The 24,798-nt window shown below is 39.0% G+C and overlaps 1 protein-coding gene across 2 annotated transcripts in view; it reads left to right on the forward strand.

Annotated features, from left to right (window-relative positions):
* Positions 1 to 24,798, forward strand: part of MRTFA (myocardin related transcription factor A) — a 215,596-nt gene that overhangs the window by 75,203 nt on the left and 115,595 nt on the right. For both annotated transcript variants that reach the window (XM_040490743.1, XM_040490744.1), the window contains exon 2: positions 16,014 to 16,275. In XM_040490743.1, coding sequence (XP_040346677.1) covers positions 16,014 to 16,275 — 262 coding nt within the window. The remainder of the gene's footprint in view (positions 1 to 16,013; positions 16,276 to 24,798) is intronic.

Consider the following 24,798-nt stretch of genomic DNA (forward strand, 5'->3'; position numbering starts at 1 on the left):
TCTCCCTCTCTCTGCCCCTCCTCCTCACAAATAACAAGCAAACTAACTAAAAACAATGTATATTTAAACACAAGCTGTGCACCATATACCATGAACATAATGTAATGAGGCAGTGCTTTTGTATGGTAACTGATCTTGCCAGAGTAGATTCATTTACTAAGTTTGCTTTTATAATTATTCAGAAGAATAACTGATGAGTTATTTCATATAACTCTGGTGATATACCCTGGTGTTTGAGCTCTAATGCTGCAGTACTATCATAGGTACGTGCATTATTCTGCGACTCCCTCATCGTAACACCAGTAGGTGCCCAGGAGCTGTAGCCTGGCCTTTTCTGCCTGATCATAGACATGCTAGTCTTGAGGCTACATTTTCCATGAGTGAGGGTTGCTGTGTTTGGATGTTCCTAAAAACTGCAGCAGTGTCTGGATTTTTTCTTTTCTGTGACAAGATATTTCAGTTCCATTGTTAAAAAATATTTGCTAAAGAGTTCAGGAAAATATTCATGGCTCTTTTTACAAAGAGAGAGCATATTAATATATAGGGAGAGAGTACATCAGAAACCTAAGGATATGAGGCTCTGGCACTGGAAAATAGGGCTTCTCTTCAAACGCTGTATTGTAGTGTGGAAACAAAGCACAGTACTGTAAATGTCTTTCCTTCCCCCCAACTGCTGCCTGTCTTCATCCTAGGTGAGGTTTGTCTCAACACGTTTTTCATTCCAAAGTTAGTATGTTCAAAAATAACTAGAGTTGACCCTTGAAACAGTATGGGTTGTACTGTGCGAGTCCACTCACATGTGGGTTTATTTTGATAAATACAGTATAGTATTGTAAATGTATTTTCCTTATGATTTTCATAATACTTTCTGTAGTTTACCTTATTGTGAGAGTGTAGTATGTAATACCTATAGTACACAAAATATGTGTTAATCAACTGTTTTATCAGGAAGACTTCTCGTTAGCAGGCTGTTAGTAGCTAAGTTTTTGGGAAGTCCACAGTTTTATATGGATTTTCAACTGTGCAGGGGATGTACCTCAAGCCCCCCGCATTTGTTCAATAGTCAATTGTAGCTTTTTCCAGATTATTCCTACCTGAACAGGGTAACTATGGCAGATTTTCTGTCTTGTGGCCTGGAAATGTGTCAGGTTATCCTGGCTTACTGGAGTGTGTTTTTGGTGCAAAAGTGGAAGTGACAGAATTCCTAACCTGGGGAAAAAAAATTCCTAGCTTGTCTCATGATGGGTTACATGATGTTGGGGGTGAATGCGCAAAATATATTCAGATAATATTTAAATTTACTCAGGTCTTTTATACATAACACGTGGACTTCTAAACATTTATCATTCCTTCTCTTAAGATGCATATAATTCCACATTTAAAAATTGGAGTGCATTTGAACACCGTAACGGAGGGATTAGGGATTGTAAGGAAAGCTATAGTGTTTATGGGCATGAGTAGAGTGCAAGGAATGTTAACAAGTCATCTTGTCAAAATAGTGCTTTCAATTTTAAGCAACCTTTTGTGGTGAAGGGGGAATTTGGGTTAGGAGTTAAAGCAGATTGTCAAATTCCTTTAAATGTTTCCAATAAAGTACCACCTGGTAGTTAAACTCTTTGTACTTCTGTTTTGTTTTTTTTTTTGAAAATTTTTAAGTGTTTATTTTTGAGAGAGAGAGAGAGAGAGAGAGAGGGAGAGAAGGGGAGGGGCAGAGAAAGAGGGAGACACAGAATCTGAAGCAGGCTCCAGGCTCGGAGCTGTCAGCACAGAGCCTGATGTGGGGCTCAAACTCGCGAACCATGAGATCATGATCTGAGCCAAAGTTGTACACTTAATCGACTGAGCCACCCAGGTACCCCTAAACTCTTTGTATTTCTTAGAATAACTTCTCATAAGACCCTTTAAGATAACAGGATGAGATAACAAATTTTTATTCAGAGTGATTTGCTCAAGGTCATATCAACAAATTCAGTATTATGATATATTAAGATATAGATCACATATCATAACTTGCCCCCAAAACAGAATTATTGCAGTTATTACCAGGGGACGCGGCAGAAGGGTAAATTATACCCAACTCAGAGTTAGGCAGAAGGCTAAGGTTTTCTACCCAAGAGCCAAAGTGATCTTTTAAAAACATAGATCAGTGTCATCTAGTTTTTTTTGAAGAATCTAGTTCTCTCCCACTCTGCTCTCTGGCCATGCTCGTGTTTCCTTGATGATGCCAAGCTCATTCCCACCTCCTGGGCTTTGAACTTGGCACATGCTATTTTCTCTGCATGGCTGGCTACTTTTTATCAAATTCAGGGTAGAATCAGATTGTGTAGTTATTAGGGGCATGGGTTGTGAAACCCAATTGCCTACTTTGAAGTTATGTGACTTCTTAGTGCCTTCATTTCTTCAACTGTAAAAAATTGGATGATAAAAGTAAATATCTCTTAGTGTTGTGAAGATTGAAAAAATACATATGAAGTGTCTCACTTATAGTAAGTGCTTACTAAGTGTTGGCTATTGTTCAATAAGTCTCAGCTCAGATATCACTTCTTCAGTGAGACCTTTCTTGACCATTTCATCATAATTAGCCACCCTGCCCCCTACACATAATACTTAGTTATCTGAAATTATTCCATCTTATTTTTTTATTTTTTATTTATTTAAAAAAATGTTTTAATGTTTATTTTTGAGAGAGAGAGTGTGAGCAGGGGAAGAGCAGAGGAAGAGGGAGACACAGAATCTGAAGCAGGCTCCAGGCTCTGAGCTGTCAGCACAGAGACCAATGTGGGGCTCGAAGTCACAGATCACAAGATGATGACCTGAGCTGAGGTCAGACGCCCAACTGACTAAGCCACCCAGGTACCCCTGAAATTGTTCTATTTTATATTTATTTACTTTTTTTTTTTTTTTTTTTTTTGGTCTCTCCCACTATAATGTTAGTTCCATGAAAGCAGGGATGTTTTCTGTCTGTTGCGCTCCCAGTACCTAGAACAGTGCCTGATCAATACATATGTCTTGAGTGAGTTAATGGAAGTTGGGCCCACCCCACAAGGTTTTCTTAGGTGACCCTAAGACTGAAAGGCAATTCGTGCCACTCAATTCAGGGAAGATACTCCCATGTGTACCCAACACCAGTAGATTATGTTCGAGCCACAGATATCTAGCACAGGCGTGTCAAGAATGGTATAGAGGTCATTAGTAGAAAAAGAGTTGAACCTGCGGATAAAACACATATTCTGTTTGTCTTCTGTTTTTATTTATTTGTGTTGCTTCCAGCTGGTAAGGTCATGTCCTTTTATATAAGCCCTTGAGCTTACTTGTATCTTTAAGTTTGGGGACAGCTGGTTGTCCCTCAGCATTATAAAGTTACAGCTTTATTGAGCTTCTTCTAAAATAGTAGGAGTAGAAAGTACTGATACATAATTAGATACTCAGCTGTATATGATAATTTTAGTAGTCATAGGAATGGTCTAAGACCCAAAGTAGGCAATCTGAGACCAGGAATTCCTGAGTTACCAATGGAGTAGGTGTGATACCAGTTTATCGTTCCCTTGTATCTATACCTCTGCCTCTTTCTCTTACTCTCCTGACTTTTTTCCTTTTGTTCTCTTCCTATTTTTGCATTCTTTTCTGTTTCTCTCGGTCTACTTTCACGTCCATATTTTCCTTCTTCACGTGTACCTAATGGAAACTAAGATGTTTCTGTTATAGGTTTCTCTCACTCTCTGGAAGTAGAAGGTGAAATGGCCAAAGAAGCAGTTACCGTTAATTTACATAGGGAGTATTTTTAGCATCCCCTCCCGAAATAACCTTGCTTAGGCTCTTCTGATACCTTAGGACACATTTTGCTAATGGATGCACAAAATAAATCGAAATGAAGTACAGAAGCGCACACAGTTCGAAGCTTTGACAGCTGGATGCTGACATGCCGAGTGTAGTCCCAGGAAGGAGCTTGGCAGTGCCCCTCTCGCCGCTCGGGTGTGTGCTGCCTCTACACGGCTGGCTGCAAAACAAACGCTGAGCGCTATTTTTGGTTTTCACCTTTTTTCCTAAAAGCGAAAATCCTCTTGAGATTTCTTTTGGTCAGCGAAAACAGGTACTAATGTAGATTTTTCATAAAAGCAAGTGTCATAATGTGAACTTTTGAAAGCCGGGGATACCTTTATTTATATTTGGCTCCTGAGCCCAACACCCAAAATCAAATTCATCATCGCCTCAGATAAAATTCCTTCTCCTTTCCTCCCTATTTCTATTAGCAGAACCTCTATTTTAGCAGTCACTCTGGCTTAAAACTGTGAACTCCTATTTGGCACCTTCCTTCCCTTCACCCCCTGCAATCAGATGCAGACATTCTGTCACATATAAATTCTGTCTCATTCATCCCACATTAATTCAACAAAGATCTGAGTTCTTGCTCTGTGCCAGGTATGGTTCTGTGTTGTGTAGTGTCCTCTTCTTTATACATTTACTATCCAAATTTCAGGATCTCAACCCTTTGTACTTTGCGTAATGAAGTAGCTTCATAACTTTTTTCCCAGCCTCATGTTCCTTTTTTTTTTTTTTTCAATCCGGTGTTTACCCCACTGGCAGATTAATTATCTAAAGTATGATTTGTTCATGTCATTCTTTATTTCCTAGAGTGAAACTGGGCTGGCTGGCCCAGGCTCACCTCATATAATTTTTACTTGAACCGTGTGATCTACCAAACTGGATTGCCCTTTTGGAACATAAATCTTCACTGTCTCACATCCATGTTATTGTTCATGCTGCTCTGTCTCCTGGGATAACGTGAGACCCCTGAGGGCAGGAATTTTGTTTTATTCACTGTAGTATCTCTAGGACCCAGGACAGTACCTGGCCTGTAGTAGGTACTCAGTAGATATTTGTTGAAAGAATAAGTGAAAAATAAGTGAACCTTGTCAATCCTATTAGCTTTTTTATGGCTATGCTCAAATATTAATATTATCTCTCTCAGGAAGCCTTTTCTGATCTTCTGTGTATTTCTATTTAAACATAAATACCTATGACAGAACTTTCTTGTCTCTTTTTTTCTGTATCATTGCTGACTTTGTATGATGTGATTGCTGTGAGGATAATATTGTCAGTAAATTAACAAATATTTATTGAGTTCGTATACTTTGTCAAGTATTACATCTAGGTACTTGAGTTAAAAAGACAATGGAACACCATTTGCAACTACGTGGTTGGAACTAGAGGGTATTATGCTAAGCGAAATTAGTCAGAAAAAGACAAATATCATATGACTTCACTCATTTGAGGAATTTAAGATACCAAACAGATGAACATAAGAGAAGGGAAGCAAAAATAATTTAAAAAGAGGGAAGGGGACAAAACATAAGAGACTCTTAAATATAGAGAACAAACAAAGGGTTGCTGGAGGGGTGTGTGTGTGGGGGATGGGCCAAATGGGTAAGGGGCATTGAGGAATCTACCTCTGAAATCATTGTTGAACTATTTGCTAACTAACTTGGATGTAAATTTAAAAAATGAAACAATAAATTAAAAAAAAATACACAATGGAACCAAATTCCTTTCCTCGGTAAACTTACAGTCTAGTGGAGGATCAATCCATTATAATAGTAGTAAAAGTGAGCAGTAGTAGAAGCAAGCCTGGTATCTTACAGGAGCTGAACCATAGAAAGGGGTTGGATAATAGGGAGATGGGGGTAGGTTGCGGAGGAAGAGGCAATTTTATGTAGTCACATGTAGAGAGAAGCATGACAGACACATATGGTTGGAGCAGAGGGTGCTTAAGAGAAGTAAGAAATGAAACAAGTACTCTGAACAAGTGTTCTGTTGTTACACCGTTATCCATTTTGTTGGGGGAAGAGGGAAAACTTGGATAACTGTTTCCCTGTAGAATGATCAGGTGGAATTGAAAACCTGAAATGAGTAAAGGCCATAGCTTCATGGAGCTTCCTGAAAAAAATTACTTGGGAAACTTTTGTTCTTTGGAATGTCTCCACACACTTGGTTGATAGGCTGTATAAGCAATTCTCATTTGAAAATAAATTGTTCTTTTTAGAATTTGAAGGCACACTATGCTATCTCAGTTTCCAATGTTGAGGCCATTTATTATATCTCACAGTCTGTGGGTGAGGAATTTGGGCAGGGCTTAGCTTGGGGACTCTTCTATTCCACATGGTGTTAACTTGGGTCCACATAGTGGCGTTTAGCAAGTGACTGGCTGGGGTTGTCTGGTTGGACCAAGAGTGTAAATGCCTGACACCTTGGTGGTGATGTTTGGAAGGCTGGTCTCAGCTGGATCCCTATTCCTTTCGGACCTCTTTAGGTTTCTTCTTCATTTTTTAAAGGATTTAATTTAATTTTTTTTTTTTAACGTTTATTTATTTTTGAGACAGAGAGAGACAGAGCATGAGCAGGGGAGGGTCAGAGAGAGAGGGAGACACAGAATCGGAAACGGGCTCCAGGCTCTGAGCTGTCAGCACAGAGCCCGATGCGGGGCTCGAACTCACGGACCGTGAGATCATGACCTGAGCCGAAGTCGGCCACTTAACTGACTGAGCCACCCAGGCGCCCCGAAAGGATTTTATTTTTAAGTAACCTCTATACCCATTAAGGGGGTTGAACTCATAGCCCTGAGATCAAGAGTCACATGCTCTACTGACTGAGCCAGCTAGGTGCTCCTAGATCTCTTCTTATGGTCTCTCCAGTAGAGTAGTTAGACTTCTGTATGGGGACACAGGACTCCAAGGGACCAAGGTAAAAGCTACCAGTGTTCTTTAAAGCCTATGCCTGGAACTGGCATAGCATCACTTTTGCTGTGCTCTATTGGTGAAGGCAGTCAGGCTCAGATTTAGTGGAGGGGAAATAGACCTTACCTGTCAGTGGGCCAAGTGTTAGAGAATTTACAGCCATCTTTAATTTGCCACACTACTCTTCCATGTGCCTTCTACTGTTTTTAGGTGGATGTTCTATTTTTGTTTCTTGTAGTCCATGGTTTTAGATGATTTCTATAATGAAGAGGGAGTGGAAAGGGCTTTTCTATGCTGTCCTTAGATGTCTGAGTAGTTTTTAAGATATCCGAAGATGATGGGGGCGATAGTGAGAGAGATAAGGGGGCAAGACTTGATGTTTTTGATGTTTTCCTTACCTACTCTAAGACCCAGGGCAGTACCTAGTACATATATAATAAGCTCTCAGAAAATACTTGTTCTCAAATTCCTTTGTGTATAAATTAAATATATATATATATATATATATATATTCCTTAAATAAAAAAATAGATAAAATATCCATCTATTTAGATAGTAAGAGTAAGATTTTGGTTTATCTACTCTATTGAAGATAAATCAAAGGAAATAAGAATCTGCCCATCTAAAAGAACATTTGTTAATTGACTAAAAACAATTTTTATATAGAAAAAGTTTTTTTTTTCAGGAGAACATATCATTTGGTTGCATGAAATGGACTTTGTCATGGGTCATAATAAAAAATCCTGTTAGTATACACTTTTTTAGAATTAGCAGCTGTTTGCCTGAGCTCTTCGATTTCTCTAACACATTTTGTCCTGTTGCTTCTAGTTACATATGCCACTCGGCACCAGCAGAAGGCATGCAGCCCAACATGGGGGTGGGGTGGAGAAAAGATGAGGCGAAATCAAACCAGCAAGAGAGTGAAACAGATGGGTTGTGGGAGATGACCCTGCCCCCATGTTGCTTTTGTTCTGGCTGCTACTGATCAGATGCAGATCAGCAGCCAAGAAATTGGAGTTGGTGATCCTGTGATGAAAAAGAAAGTTTGATCTTAGGCTGAGTAGAATTATAAATTTACAACACTAAAACATGATGCAGATTTTTTTCCTTTTGGTTATTTTAATTACTTTTCCTCTGACACATTTCAGAGAGTGTTTTGTTTGAGATACAACTTTTGTATTTTTCTGGATAAAAGGATACATATAATCTGAGATAAATATTGCCCTTTTAGGGGTTTTTTTCATGCAAGTTTTACAGTAAGTAAAATTTTAGGAGTGTTCAGGAATTGGTGGAGGAGACATTTTATTCCATGACTATACCTCCACATTTTTTGGATCTTGTCTCTAAATTGTCAGCATTTACCAAGACTTTCTTCTGTGGGCTGTTTAAAAATGAATAGAAAGTAGTAGGTTTGTTAGAAAAATAGATCTTCCCTATATATATATATATATATATATATATATATGTTATGCTAAATATTCTTTTCTTTTGTCAGTGCTTAATTTTGACTTTTGTTTGGCTTATTTTCTAAGGTCAAGATTGAGGAAACCTTGCTTTATGTCTTAACCAAGTCTGCACTTTGTTCTATGGAATAACCTTATTTTTTAAAAAAACATAGGAATGTTATCAAACATACACAAATGTAAAGAGAATAATAGTATAATGAGTCTCCAGGTACCCCATATTCAGCCTCAACAGTTACCAACATTGTGCCACTCTTATTTCATCTATCGCCCACCCCTTGGCCCATGATTTTATGGAAGAGTTTTGTGTAATATAGTTTAGTATTAGCATTTAAAAGTTTTATTTTTTTTTTGTTTTAAGTAGGCTCAACACCCAGTTTGAGGCTTGAACTCATGACCCTGAGATCAAGAGGCGGATGCTGTACCAACTGAGCCAGCCAGGCACCCCTAGTTTAATATTAGCATTTTTAAAGAATATATCCTGAAACTTTTTAAGTATTTTATTATTTCTTTTTAATGTTTACTTTTATTTTTGAGATGGGGGGGAGGGGCAGAGAGAGAGGGAGACACAGAATCCAAAGCATCCAGTCTCTAAGCTGTCAGCACAAAGTCCTGACACGGGGCTCAAACCCATGAACCATGAGACCTGAGCTGAAGTCGGACACTCAACTGAGCCACTCAGGTGACCCTTAAGTATTTTATTTTTTAAGTAATATCTATACCCAACGTGGGGCTGGAACTCGTGACCTTGAAATCAAGAGTCACATGCTCTACCAACTCAGCCAGCCAAGTGCCCCCCTAAAACTTGAAATCTCTACATTAACAGATACCACTGTAGTGTGTAGTTTACCCAATAAAAATATGTGGTGTTATTTATATATATATGTATATATATATATAAATAAATTTTAAGTGATCTCTTTAAACCCTTAATGATCCCATAAATATGGAACTTAGTTACTAAGCTAGTAAATTAATTCTGAATGGAACACTCAGTAAAACAGTTTTTCAAATAGCTTTTTCTTACGCTCCAGACTTTGACAGGCACAATCATGGTCCACGTCACTATAGAATTTGATACTCCTTTCTTTCATCTATTAAGATGTATGTGTTCTAATAATATCACTTTTTATTTTTTATTTTTTTATTATTATTTTTTAATGTTTTTTATTTATTTTCGAGACAGAGACAGCATGAGCAGGGGAGGGGCAGAGAGAGAGGGAGACACAGAATCTGAAGCAGCTCCAAGCTGTCAGCACAGAGCCAGATGTGGGGCTCGAACCCACAGACTGTGAGATCATGACCTGAGCCAAAGTCAGACGCTCAACTGACTGAGCCACCCAGGCACCCATAATATCACTTTTTAAACTTAATTTTTCCCTTTAGGCCTAGCATTAGACTTTGGGTGACTTTCTCTCGGGGACCATTTTCCACAGTTTGTTTATTCATTTATGAATTTTGAGAGAGAGGGTGTGAGAAGGAGGGGCTGGGCAGAGGGAGACAGGTAGAGGGAGAGAATCTCAAGCAGACTCCATGCCCAGCTCAGAGCCTGATGTGGGTGGGGCTCAGTCCCATGACCGTGAGATCATGACCTGAGCCAAAATCAAGAGTTGGCTGCTTAGACAACTGAGACACCCAGGTGCCCCTCCATAGTTTAATTTTTTTTTTAATGTTTATTTATTTCTGAGACAAAAGGAGAGACAGAGCATGAGTGGGGGAGGGACAGAGAGAGAGGGAGACACAGAATCCGAAGCAGGCTCCAGGCTCTGAGCTGTCAGCACAGAGCCTGATGTGGGGCTCGAACTCACAAACCGTGAGATCGTGACCTGAGCCGAACTCGGTCACTCAACTGACTGAGCCACCCAGGCGCCCCATGGTTTAATTTTTTAAATATCATTTTCTGGAAGTACTGGTTGTATTCATTAAATGCACACCAGAATTACAGACTCCTACAGTTTAAATTCAAGCTGCTTTAGAAAAAACTTGGTATTCTGAGGGTGCCTGGGTGGTGCAGTTGGTTAAGCATCTGACTCTTGATCTCAGCTCAGGTCATGATCTCACTGTTCATGAGTTTGAGACCCGCATCCGGCTCTGTGCTGATGGTGTGGAGCCTCCTTGGGATTTTGTCTTTCCTTCTCACTGCCCCTCCTCCACTTGTGCATTCGCTCGCTCGCTCTCTCTCCCTCAATAAATAAAGAAATTTAAAAAAAAGGAAAGGTTTGGTATTCTGTGATGTATCTTTGTCAAATATCATCATCGTCATCATCATCTAATTCAAAGTAATAGGGGGAAGGTTGTTCTGAGTTAAGATGAGATGTAAATTAAAGAATATTTTAGGGGTGCCTGGGTGGCTCAGTCAGTTAAGAGTCTGACTCTTGATTTTGGCTCAGATCATGATCTCACAATTTGTGAGATCAAGCCCCGTGTTGGGCGCTGCGCTGGCAGCATGGGGCTTGTTTGGGATTCTGTCTCTCCCTCTCTCTCAAAATAAATGAACTTAAAAAAAAAAAGAATATTTTAAAGAGTAGTTTGTTTTTTCAGGCTCATTGAAATATATGAGTTAGCTTAGTAAGTTACTTTTTTGTGCAGAGATCTTTCCAGACCATTTTGAAATTTTTATGGTAAAATACACATAACATTAAATGTACCATCGTAACCACTTTTAAGTGTACTGTTCAGTAGTGTTAAGTAAATTCACATTGTTGTACAACAGATCTTTGGAACTTTTTTATCTTGCAAAGGACTGAGACTATCCCAAGCAAGTACTATTGCCAGACTATTTTTAATGAACAGATAAACTCATTTGAAATGAAAAATTTTCATTTACATAATAATATTCAGTGTGTTAGTTTCTTATGTAATCATGTAAAGAATTAATACGTTATGAGGCAGTACTTTAATTTTTCTCTTAATCTGGTAAACTAAAATTGCTGGCACCCTTTATATTCTGTTACCACTCCCCGCCCCCCCCCCCCAAAGCACCTAAGTAGCAGAAAATTTTGCTTAGTCTCAAGTTATAGTATCACAGATAATGAGTTAAGTCTGAAATTGTGGGGCTTTGCTGTTTGGTGAAGAACTTTTTATATGATTCTAGCCTAATAGTTTTGTGTTTTTTTTTTTTAATTTTTTTTTTTTCAACGTTTTTATTTATTTTTGGGACAGAGAGAGACAGAGCATGAACGGGGGAGGGGCAGAGAGAGAGGGAGACACAGAATCGGAAACAGGCTACAGGCTCTGAGCCATCAGCCCAGAGCCCGACGCGGGGCTCGAACTCACGGACCGCGAGATCGTGACCTGGCTGAAGTCGGATGCTTAACTGACTGCGCCACCCAGGCGCCCCTCTAGCCTAATAGTTTAACAGGAGTACTAAAGTACAATAAGCTTTGCTCGTTCCTGCCCTTGACTCGTACACATTATTTTTAATGTTCTGTATCTTTTGCGCATTCTTCCTTGTACCATTCAGATTTTTCTCAAGATCTGCCTGTCTTGGTCCCCAGATTATCTTTAGGTATCTTTCATTTCCTTCTGTCTTTGTTCAGACAAGTATGTATGTATTTTTTTAATTACTTTATTTATTTATTTATTTTTAAGTAAACTCTACCCCCAGTGTGGGGCTTGGACTCATGACCCCAAGGTCAAGAGTCTCACGCTCTGCTGACTGAGCCAGCCAGGTTCCCCCAGCAAGTATTTATTGAGTTCCAATTAAGATGCAAATACTATTTCACAGGGTCTGTCTACTGAATACAGTTATTACCATCTCAGCCAAATTTCATAGTTTTCTAGTATAAGGTGTGAACTCTTAATCAGGAATGATTTCACAACTTTCTTTCCCCTGTTTTATTGAGATATAATTGACGTGCAGCACTATAGAAGTTTAAGGTGTACAGCATGACTTGACTCACATATACTGTGAAATGATGACCACCATTTAGTTTAAACATCCATCATCTCTTACAGATATAACAAAGAAAAATGTGGTTTTTTCACTGTGATGAGAACTTTTAGGATTTACTCTCTTAACGACTTTCAAATATGCCACACAGCAGTGTTAACTGTAGTCCTCATGTTGTATATTACATCCCCAGTACTTATTTATCTTTAACTGGAAGTTTGTACCTTTTGACTACCTTCATCCAGTTTCCCCACCTCCCACCCCCTGTCTTGTAACCATAAATCTCAGCGAGATCATACAGTATTTGTCTTCCTCTCTCTGACTTATTTCACTTAGTGTAATGCCCTTGAGGTTCATTCATGCTGTCACAAATGGCAGGATTTCCTTCTTTTCTTATGGCTGAATAATATTTTATTGTATATTAACAATTGCTTATATAAAGCATGTTGCTGTATGTGAAGCTACTTTTCCTAGGTCTTAGGCTGAAGTTATAATACTGCCCTCCTCCTACTTTCCTTTAGGACTCATTTACGAGTTTTTGTTATTTTAAAAACACACATTTCAGTGTGTCATCATCCATGTGCACATGAGTGTGTATGTGCGTGTGTACATATGTATCAGGGTGGGGGAGGGTATCAAGGACTGCTGTCCTAAGGAGTTTAGATCTCAAAGGATCCTTGATTCATAAAATTGAATCTTTTTAGTATGAAAAGGCTGCTGTTAAGGAAAGCAAACATGCTCTTTCAGAGTTCATGGAGTACTGAGCCAGATGGGTTAATCATGTGTAACAATTTTTTCCCTAGTACACAGAGACAAAACACAGCTTAAATGGTTAAGTCATAGGCAAGATGGGAAAAAATTCTTTTGAAGGTTAGATTCTGGATTTTCTTAGACATTTGTTGTTTTGTAATTCCTAAAATTATTCAGCCCTCCCCCCAAATCCTTCTCCATTGTTTGCCCATACTACCTCTTAGAATATTAAGCTCCTAGTATTGAGTTCCTAACTTTTTTCTTTTGAACTTGCCTCAGTTAAGACTTCTTCCAGCCTTTTTGGAGTAGAGGGTCTTTCTTAGTATCTTCATTCTTCTTAATTTCAACCCCCCATCTAAATTGCTTTTATCTGGATCTTTTCCAATCCATTTTACATTTTATGAAGTGTATCAATCAGAACTATCACCATGTTTAGTCACACTATAGCCTTACATGAAGATAGAATGTGATGGTCTTTTTATTTTTTAGTTTTCAATGCCTTTCTTCATTTCATAGTTTTTCAGTATTTTGTTGTTGATTTCCTTATCTCCAAATTAAAGTGCTCACTAAAGTTTGCAGGGAATTCCTAGGTCCTTCTTCTAGATTAAGAACTGTAGCTTTTTCATTATACAAGCAACATATATATGTTTTAGAGAAAATTTGGAAACCAAAGAAAGTAAAAAGAAAAAATGTTCAGAGTCTGATCAAATAAAACCCATTTTGTGTTTTTGGTATAGTATTTTTATAAATGAAAATACATTTTTGTATCTTTCTTAAAGATGCTTAGATAAGCATTTTCCACACATTAAACTCTTTATAAAAATTATTCTCAATAACTACATAGTAGGATTCAGTGAATGAGTATATTCCTAATTCACCTAACCATTAATCCATGCTATGAAAAATATTTTCTTGTTATAATGTTTTCTTTGTCATTTTTAAAGATCTTGTTCTTATTTTGCCAGGTGTTTTATTTTTAATATCCCATTTCTGGGTATTATGATTAAATAAATATGTACGTTCAAATATTCGGGTAAATATCCATCAAACATACATCTCTATGTTTATGTTTTTTTATGGAATCTAATGGCTTAGGAATTTTTTTTTTACAGTAAACTCTATGCTCAACGTGGGGCTTGAACTCATGACCCCAAAGTCAATAGTTGCAGGCTCTACCAGCTGAGCTAGCCAGGTGCCCTGGGAATTATTTTCTTAAAAAAAATGTTCTACCCCAGATTATGTTGGTACAGTATAGTACTTTTAATACCTTTTGGATATTCATGAAAGTGTTAGTTCTCAAGGTACTTCTCCTTGGGAGTTGGAGGGTAACATTTCTTCCATAACTATTTCTCCTTCGCCACTATTTCCTTTTATCCCATTACACATCATGTGTGCTGCTTTTATTTTAATTTTATGTTGTCCTCCTGAGTGATGAGGTTGAGGACAGTATCAGACTTGAAATTACGTGTATTGTGTGAGCATACTAAATATTAAAATTAAAAATGATGCTGGCTAGGGCTTTATCAATTTTGTTAATTCTTTCAAAGAACCAACTTCTGGTTTCATGGATCTGTTCTACTGTTTTGTTGTTTTTTTTTTGGTTTTGATAGCATTGATTTCTGCTCTAACCTTTATTATTTCCTGTCTTCTGCTGGTTTGGCTTTTATTTGCCATTCTTTTTCCAGCTTTTTAAGGTGTAAGGTTAGGTTGTGTATCTGTGACCTTTCTTCCTTCTTTAGGAAGGCCTGGATTGCTATATACTTCCCTTCACCTTTGCTGCATCCCAGAGGTTTTGGGCTGTGGCATTATCATTTTCATTGGCTTCCATGTACTTTTTAATTTCCTCTTTAACTTCTTGGTTAGTCCATTCATTCTTTAGTAGGATGTTCTTTAGTCTCCAAGTATTTGTTACCTTTCCACATTTTTTCTTATGGTTGATTTTGAATTTCATAGTGTTGTGGTCTGAAAATATGCATGGTACGATCTTGATCTTTTTGTACTTACTGAGGTCTGATTTGTGTCCCAGTATGTGATCTATTCTGGAGAATGTGCCATGTTCACTGGAGAGGAATGTGTATTCTGCTGCTTTAGGATGAAATGTTCTGAGTATATCTGTTAAGTCCATCTGGTCCAGTGTGTCATTCAAAGCCATTGTTTCCTTGTTGATTTTCTGATTAGATGATCTGTCCATTGTTGTAAGTGGGGTGTTGAAGTCCCCTACTATTGTGGTATTATTATCAATGAGTTTCTTTCTGTTTGTGATTAATTGATTTATATATCTGGGTGCTTCCTTCCACATTTGGAGCATAAATGTTTACAATTGTTAGATCTTCTTGGTGGATAGACCCCTTGATTATGATATAATGCCCTTTTTCATCTCTTGTTGCAGTCTTTATTTTAAAGTCTAGATTGTTTGATACAAGTACGGCTACTCTGGCTTTCTTTTGGTGACCATTAGCATGATAGATGCTTCTCCATCCCCTTACTTTCAATCTGAAGGTGTCTTTAGGTTTAAAGTGGGCTGTTTCAAAGGGACACATGCACCCCAATGTTTATAGCAGCACTATCAACAATAGCCAAAGTATGGAAAGAGCCCAAATGTCCATCGATGAATGAATAGATAAAGAGGACGTGGTGTATATATACAATGGAGTATTACTGGGCAATCAAAAAGAATGAAATCTTGCCATTTGCAACTATGTGGATGGAATTAGAGCATATTATGCTAAGCGAAATTAGAGAAAGACAAATATCATATGACTTCACTCATATGAGGACTTTAAGGTACAAAACAGATGCACATAAGGGAAGGGAAGCAAAAATAATGTAAAAATAGGGAGGGGGACAAAACATAAGAGAGTCTTAAATATAGAGAATAAACAGAGGGTTGCTAGAGGGGTTGTGGGAGGGGAGATGGGCTAAACGGGGAAGGGGCTTAAGGAATCTACTCCTGAAATCATTGCTGCACCATGTGCTAACTAACTAACAGGATGCAAATTATAAAAAATAAATAAGCTATAGAAAGTAAAAAAGAAAAACATGATGCTGGCTTACTTTACAAAAAATATTTAAGATTAATGGTAGCTTGCCAGTAATATAATTTAGAATGGTATTCAGTAGAATAGTCTGTCTCTCCACAGTGACATACAAACTTTTTGTCTCCACTTCCATTTCCAGGTTGCCATCACGAAAGCCAAAGTGGATTTCTCCAGTGTAGTGTGCCTGCCCCCTTCCGTCATTGCTGTGAATGGGCTGGACGGAGGAGGGGCTGGCGAAAATGATGATGAACCGGTGCTGGTATCCCTGTCTGCGGCCCCCAGCCCCCAGAGCGAAGCTGTTGCCAATGAACTGCAGGAGCTCTCCTTGCAGCCCGAGCTGACCCTAGGCCTTCACCCTGGCAGGAATCCCAATTTGCCTCCACTTAGTGAGCGGAAGAATGGTGAGTATATATGGAATTATTACATTGCCTAATTTGAACCAGGGTCTTCACGTTTATGTTAAAGATCATTACTCTACTTCATGTCTCTTGAAAGTTTCTTATAATCTTACTATTTTCTGTAAAATAGAGAAATGGTAAGTTTAGGTAATCATTATAAACCCAACATTTCCTGCCTGGGTTATTAAAACTGCTTTCTAATTTGTCTTTCTACTTCTCTGCTTCTCCCTCCCAACCTCTTCCATAAATTCATTAATTTAGCAAATATTTATTGAATATCACTATGTCATAAAACTATGCTAAGATTAGGGATTAAATGATAAATAAGCCTCTGTCATTAGGAAACGTATTCCTATACCTTGTCAGAGTAATCTTTTAGACCTCCCTAGCTTAATACTTTTCAGTGACTGCCCTATAGGATAAAAACAAAAGTATGTTTTACAAGGCTTGCAGGATCTGGTCTCTTTCTGTTTTGTTAGCTTCTTCTCTTTTTTTTTCAACGTTTATTTATCTTTGGGACAGAGAGAGACAGAGCATGAACGGGCGAGGGGCAGAGAGAGAGGGAGACACAGAATCGGAAACAGGCTCCAGGCTCTGAGCCATCAGCCCAGAGCCCGACGCGGGGCTCGAACTCACGGACCGTGAGATCGTGACCTGGCTGAAGTCGGACGCTTAACCAACTGCGCCACCCAGGCGCCCCTGTTAGCTTCTTCTCTTATCATTCCCTTATTCCTAGTCTTTGCTCCAACTGTTAAGTATTTTTAACACGATTTACAAACCTTGCACTCTTGCTTCAAACTTTTGTTAATTAAAAAAAATTATAGGGGTGTCTGAGTGGCTCTGTCAGTTGAGCATCTGACTCTTGATTTTGGCTCAGGTCATGATCTCACGGTTCATGGGTTTGAGCCCCATGTCGGGCTCTACACTGACCATGAGGAGCCTGCTTGGGATTCTCTCTCCCTCTCTCTCTCTGCCCCTTCCCCTATTGCGTGCACACATGTGTGTTCTCTTCCTCTCTCTCTGTCAAATAAAATTATAATTATAAAATTATAATTTGTATAATTTCTTCTTTGTTGTAATTATAAAAATTCAAGATTTCAGAAAAGGTATAAATAGTAAGATAGCAAATATTTATGTACTCACATGCCATCTGGCTCATGTACTCTTCTCCATGGATCTCCATCCATCCCCAAGGTAATTACTGCCCTGATTTTGATATTTTATTGCCAAGTATTTCTGTATTTTTTTAACAGCATGATTCATAGTAGATCATGACCTGAGCTGAATATGAATATATTCCTGAACAATGTACAACAGTTTTTCTCATTTTTTATATAACATGTATATTAATTGGAGAGAGAGAACTCTATTGTATATACTCTTCTGCAACTTGTGTTTATTGTTCAGTATTTATTTTCCTGTGAGTTATTAAAGGTATTCTATAAGTTCATCTCATCTGATCTGTGAATCAGCATTTATGAAGTAGTCCTGCTTTTCCCTACTGCTCTTTAGTGCCAGCCTATTTCTCAGTGTGCAGAAGTTAATTTTTATGCCCTCTGTTCTGTTTCACTGGTCTCTATTCATCTCTTTGTCATAGTACATCATCTTAGTTATTGTTGCTTAATAATTAGTCTTGTTAGAGGGCACCTGGGTGGTTCAGTCGGTTAGGCGTCCAACTTCAGCTCAGGTCATGATCTCGCGGTTTGTGAGTTCAAGTCCCACATCAGGTTCTGTGCTGACAGCAGCCTGGAGCCTGCTTCAGATTCCATGTCTCCCTGTCTCTCTGCCCTCCCCTGCTCATGCTCTGTCTCTCTTTCTCAAAAATAATAAATAAACATTAAAAAATGAAAAAAAAAAATCTTGTTGTCTGTTAGGACAGTCTCTCCTTGCCTTTTTTGTCTTCAGAGTTGTCTTGACTGTTCTTGCCCATTTTAATTTTTCATAGTTTTAGAATCAGCTTATGAAGTTATGCAAAAAAAAAAACAAAAAAACAAAAAAAAACAACACCTCAATGGGAGGCAGCTGGACGGCTCAGTCTGTTAAATGTTCCAACTCTTAGCTCACCTCAGGTCTTGATCTCAGTCGTGAATTTGGGCCCCACATGGGGCTTTGTGCTGGGCGTGAAGCCTATTTAAAGAAAAAAGAAACTCATTGGGATTTTTTTTTCTCGAACATTTTATTATGAAAAATTTCAGACACATGATAAAGTGGAGTTTTACAGTGAATACTTTTATGTCTACCTCTTAAATTCTCCCATTAACATTTTGTTATACTTGCTTTATAATATGTCTATCCATCCCTCTATTCATCAACCCATCTTATTTTTTTTGATGCATTTCAAAGTAAATTGCAGACACCAGCATTCTTTCATTTTATTGAAACATAACAATAATATAGAATAACATACAAATTGTAAGTGTCCTGGATGAGTTATCACAGAATGAATATACCTGTGTGTAATTACTGCTTTGTGAAGAAATATTCCAGCACCCCCTAACCACCCCATGTGCTTCTTCCCAACTAGTACTCCCTCTTTTTGCCCAAAGGAAACTACCATCTTGACTTCTAACATCATAAGTTAGTTTTGTTGGTTTCTAAACTTTATGTAAATGGAGTCATGCTGTATGTATTCTGTTGTGGGCTTGTTTTGAAATTCATTTGTGTTGAATTATGTATGGGTGTAGTCTGTTTTCATTGCTATATAATTAGTCCATTTTATGAATATACTGTTATTTGTCTGTTTTACTTTTGGTAGGTATTTGTGTTGTTTCAGTTTGGGGCTATTGTGAATCATGCTGGTATGAAATTCTTGCACATGTCTTTTTGGTGTACTTGTTGGATTTTGATTGAAAATGTGTCATTTATAGGTTAATGGGGAGAATATACATGTTACATATTGGGTATTCCTGTCCATTAGTTAGTTTTATCTCTTCAGTTAAATAGGTGTTCTTTGATGTCTTTCTACAGAGTTATAATTTTCTCCATAAGGGTCATGTGGATAATTTATTAAGTGTATTCCCAGGTATTTTCTTGGCGGGTGGGGGTGGGGGGAGGTAGATGTTATCAGTGGTATATTTTTATAAAATATTTTCTGACTGTTGGATGCTGGAGAATAGAAATATTCAACCTTTAAAAAATTTTATTTAATTTTTTTTTAAACATTTACTTATTTTTGAGAGACACAGAAAGAGCACAAGCAGGGGAGGAGCAGAGAGAGAGAGGGAGACACAGAATCCAAAGCAGGCTCCAGGCTCCGAGCTGTCAGCACAGAGCCTGACGAGGGGCTCGAACTCACGGACTGCGAGATCATGACCTGAGCCGAAGTCAGCCACTCAACCACCTGAGCCACCCAGGCGCCCTGAAATATCCAACCTTTTAAAAACTCCCCTGGCTCTTCTACATATATGCCCTCTTTTTGGGTACCACTCTGCCTCCACTCTTCTTAGCAACTCTTACTTGTTCTTCAGTATTCTGTTCAGGCATCACTCCTTTTGAGACGCCTGTCCTAACTCTTAGTCAGTGTTAGGTATCCTTTTCTTGATTTGCCCCATTGCCCTTTATCGTTACACTTCATCGCTGTATTGTAATTGGAATTCTCCAGTCAGCAACATGAGTGAGCGTCTGGAACCTGAAATCAGACCCATTACGCTTCTGTCACAACCCTCCAGTGTCTTCCTGTGAGGCTTACGATGAAATCATTGTTTTTATGATGTGGGCCAGGTATCCTTTCTGACCTGATTATTTCTTACCTCTGTCCCCTTGCTCACTCTGTGCTGCTTTAGCCACACTGACTTTCTTGCTGTTTCTTGAACACATCAAGTATGCGCCTGTCCTGGGGCCTTGGTACTTGCTGTGCCTTTACTGAAGTTCCTGCACAAATGTCATCTCCTCAGGGAAGGCTTCCCTACCTATCTTATCTAAAATATCACCTCCCAGTACTCCCTATCCTGCTTTGCTTTTCTTTCAAGCACTTATTATTATGATGTGTGTGTGTTGGTATATGTGTGTATATATGTTTATTGTCTATATTCTTACCCCCTCGTTGCCCACTTAGATGGTATGTTTCATGAGGCCAGTGGGCAAAGTATTTGAATCAATAGATAGATGGTTTGTTCCACTAGAGGGAAGAACTCTATTTTTACATCCATAGTGGGAAATGTAATGGAAACTCAAGCAGGGTTGGGTTTTTTTTTTTTTTTAATATTTGTTTATTTTTGAGAGAGAGACAGAGAGGGAGACACAGAATCCAAAGTGGGCTCCAGGCTCTAAGCTGTCAGCACAGAGCCCTATGTGGGGCTCGAACTCACGAACCGTGAGATTATCACCTGAGCTGAAGTAGGATGCCCAACCGCTGAGCCACCCAGGTGCCCCATGCAATTTTTATTTTGGGAAATAAGGGACACTCAAGCATTTTTTTGATGTTTTTTTTTTTTCCATTTCTAATTTCTCTTTTTCTCCCCCATGGTGGGAGAGACTTCAGCTTATTTATATGCTAAGGGGAAAGAATCCGGAGGGAAAAGCTGGAGATGGAAAAAGAGAAAGGATAACAGATGGAGCAGGGTTCCTGTTGAGATGTGAGAGGATGGGATTTAAAGGTGTTGGCTCTGCCCTGCACAGTAGTAAGGACCATGACTCCTCTGGGATAGGAGGAATGGCGGTGAAGGCGATGACAGACAGCCAACAGCTAACCTCTAATATCTTGGGCAGGAAGTGGAGGAAATTGGCGCTGACAGCTGGGATGGTCTCAGGGGGTCCAAAGCAGCTGTTGCTATTGGGGCAGAGATGTTGGTGCATCTTCAGCCTTCTCTCTCAACTTTTTGGCATATAAATCAACTGAATTTTGTTTCCATTTTGAACAACAACTTTCTGGCCTTCCCAAGCTCCTAAAAGAGCAGTTTATTAGCACTCTCTCTACTTTCCCACATTCCAGAGACTTCGCTGTATGCTGGCTTCTGTCCTTATCTCTCTCTTCAGTAACTGCCATTGCCAAAGTCATTAGTGTTCTCGTGGATCAAACAGGCACTCTTCATCTTATTTGTCCTCATTGCAGCATTGGACATGATTGGCCACTCCCTCCCACCTGTAACTTTTCCTCCATGGACATCACTGAAATTACTCTTGGCTTTTTAAAGTCTGCTTTTACAGCCACTTTCTTTTCTGCTCAGACCTTTTGCCAACTTTCTGTACCCACGTCTTAAATTTTGTTTCTCCCCAGTGTTTCGCTGTAGAGCTTCTCCTTACTCTATATTTTACCTTGAGTGATTTCTTCCAGAACTTTTTGCCTTTAACCACCATCATATGTTGTTGATTGATTCCTGTATTGTATCTCCAGACTCATATGCTTGGCTCTCGGACACCTCTGTAGGATGTGTCACAGACTCAGTATGTTTGGTGTGAAAGTCCTCATCCTACCTGCAATTCCTGCTGAATTTTGTGTTGTAGGAATTGGCACCACCCTCTACCCAGATGTTCAGATAAGGGATTATTTTGTTTTCTTCAAACTAAATGAAAACTTCAAGTTTTTTTTTTAATTAAAAAAATTTTTTTTAATGTTTATTTATTTATTTTGAGGGAAATAGGGAGAGAGAGTGTGAGTGAGGAAGGAGCAGAGAGGGAGAAAGAATCCAAGCAGGCTCAGCACTGTCAGCACAGAGCCCAACACGGGGCTGGAACTTACAAACTGCAAGATCACAACCTACGCTGAAACCAGGAGCCAGACGCTCAACAAACTGAGCCACCGAGAGGCCTCAAGAGTTTTGTTTTATAATCAGATAAGATGTAGGAAAAAGAAAGTAAAAATTCCTTCAGTTCAGTTATAGCCAGTGGCAGCAGTTTATACATTTTTGTCAGTTTTTGTGTTCATTTATTTATTTTTATATACGTGTACTCTATGTAACCTATTTTCATGTAATTTTATTTCATGAGATTTTCCTGTATCATTCAGCAGTCTTAGAAAACATTTTTTCCTCTGTTTCCTTGGATTGCGTATTAAATCGTGTGTATACAACAGTTAGCTAGTCTCCTATTATGAGACCCTTAATTGTTTTTTTATTTTTTCTGTTACAAATAATACTGTAGTAAACATCTTTGGTATATAAATCTTGGTGTAAGTAACTGTAGGACAAACTCCCAGAAGTAGATGACAAGATATAGATATAAAGAACCTTTTCTTTCTTGCTGTAAAAGTGTAACATGTTTGGGTGTGAAGTTTTTTACTTTTTTTAAGTCACTGTTTCCAAACTGTTCCCCCAAAAGATAACATGCCTAATTTTGGAAGTAAGTGTTTAATTCCATCTCCTTTCTTTTTTTTTTTATTTTTTTATTTAAAAAAAAAATTTTTTTTTTCAACGTTTATTTATTTTTGGGACAGAGAGAGACAGAGCATGAACGGGGGAGGGGCAGAGAGAGAGGGAGACACAGAATCGGAAACAGGCTCCAGGCTCTGAGCCATCATCCCAGAGCCTGACGCGGGGCTCGAACTCACGGACTGCGAGATCGTGACCTGGCTGAAGTCGGACGCTTAACCGACTGCGCCACCCAGGCGCCCCAATTCCATCTCCTTTCTACCTGCTTCTTTCATCTTTCTTCCCAGCCATCAGTCACCACTTTTTATAGATTCTTCAGTGTTCATATCTACTGAATTCATTCTTTCTAGCCACCTTTACAGCTGCCACTTAGAGCAGACTCTCAGTAGTGTCTTTCTTGGGTTACTGCAATGTCGGCCTTTTTACTGGTCTCGCCTTGTTTCTAATCTTGTCCCAGTGGCTGCTGGGTGATTTTTCTAAATGGTAAATGAGGCTCCTGCTCTTCTGGTTGAGATCACTTAGTGGTTTCCATTTCCTCCAGGATAAAGCTTATTCTCCTCAGGATGGTAAACCAGGCCCCTCAGAGCCAGCTTCTGCTCCTCCCCTCATCTCTTCCCATGCACGCCAAAAGATTTGGGATTTCCCATAAAAGACACACTTTCATATCTCAGTTTCACTTTGTGTTTTTGTTGTTGTTGTTTTGTTTTTTCCTTTCCCTGAATGACCTTTCTCCTTCTGACGTTTCCATCTAGTCAAGAATCAGGAAGGTACCGTTTCCTTCAGGACTTTTTCCTCACACTGCCAGTTTGGGCTAGGGGTTTGTTCTTTCAGTGTTCTTCAAAGTACCCTGTGTGTAACGATTTACTTATTTGTTACATTCAGCTGGATGAGAAGCTTTGTGGAAGGAGGGATTGTGTTTGTTTTACTTATCCCAGTATCCTTAGTGCCTAGCCCAAAACTTTAGTTTGCTAATGAATCAACTAGAGTGCCTGTTAAATGCAGATTCTGATGTAGATCCCCGAGAGGCCTGAGATTCTGCATTTCTCACCAGCATCCAGGTGATGCTAGTACTGTTGGTCTGGAGGACCACACTTTGAGTGGTAGAATGTGGTAGGTGTTGGGCGAATGTTTGTTGAATGTAAGAGCCAGGGAATCAATGATGACCTGATGACCGTGGAACTATGAATCCACTGAAACATTGACCTCTTAGATTTAAGCGATTCAGAAAAACAAAGTGATTGTTGATTCTGTTGCTGGACAGAGGGGGGGCGGAAAACCTCATTTAATTTAGGGTTTAGATTATTTGGAAGAAAGGCTTTCTGAATCCTTCCCTGTAGAGGTGAAATATATTGTGGAATAATTGTTTTATTCTCTTAATTAGTGTTAGAACATTTAGACCACAAATTTGCTATTTGTTTTAAAGTTAAAGATCTCTATAAATTTGAGACACACTATAATCCCAGTGTGTAAAACAGCTGCTCTGGTTGAATGAAACCTGAATGGAGAAACCAGACCCCCACTTACTTGGCATCCTTCTTGCCCTCAGGCAACTCTTGAAAGAGCACAAGTTGAAAACTTCTGATCTGGATCACTTACCTCCTTTAGTTTGAGATTTTTCTGAGCCAACCTCTTCAGTAGAATGGTTTCCTAACTGCCGGGGGTCCCAAATTGATTAATTGTGATCATGCTTAGAAGGGAACATGGATACGTGAAACTGACAAACATAATGTTGTATACAACATAATTATTATTTTGGCAAGAGAAAAGAAACAAAAAAATGAAATTGTGTTCAATATTAGAAAGGAAATAATGGGGGAAAACTGACATTAGAACAATGCTGAAGGGGAGAAAAGGGGCCTAATAAAGAAATACTCCATAAGGAGTTTGAGAACTGGGGCGCCTGGGTGGCTCAGTCAGTTGAGTGTGGACTCTTGGTTTTGGTTCAGGTCATGGTGCCAGGGTTGTGGGATCAACCCCCGTGTCAGACTCTCTGCTGAGCGTGGAACCTGGTTAAGATTCTCCCTCTCCCTCCCACCCCTCCTTCTCTCTCCCCCCCATCTCTCTCTCCTCCCCTCCCTCTCTATATTCCTTTCCCTCCCCTTCTACCCCTCTCCCCTGCTCATGTCCTTGCTCTCTCTCTCTCAAATAAAAAAGTTTGAGGACTACAAAATACCTTATAATATGGTAGAATGTATGCCAGTGACCAGAAATAGTAATAGCT

The sequence above is a fragment of the Herpailurus yagouaroundi genome, unplaced genomic scaffold, assembly GCF_014898765.1.
Source record: "Herpailurus yagouaroundi ecotype Mexico unplaced genomic scaffold, PumYag 182, whole genome shotgun sequence".
NCBI lineage: Eukaryota > Metazoa > Chordata > Mammalia > Carnivora > Felidae > Herpailurus > Herpailurus yagouaroundi.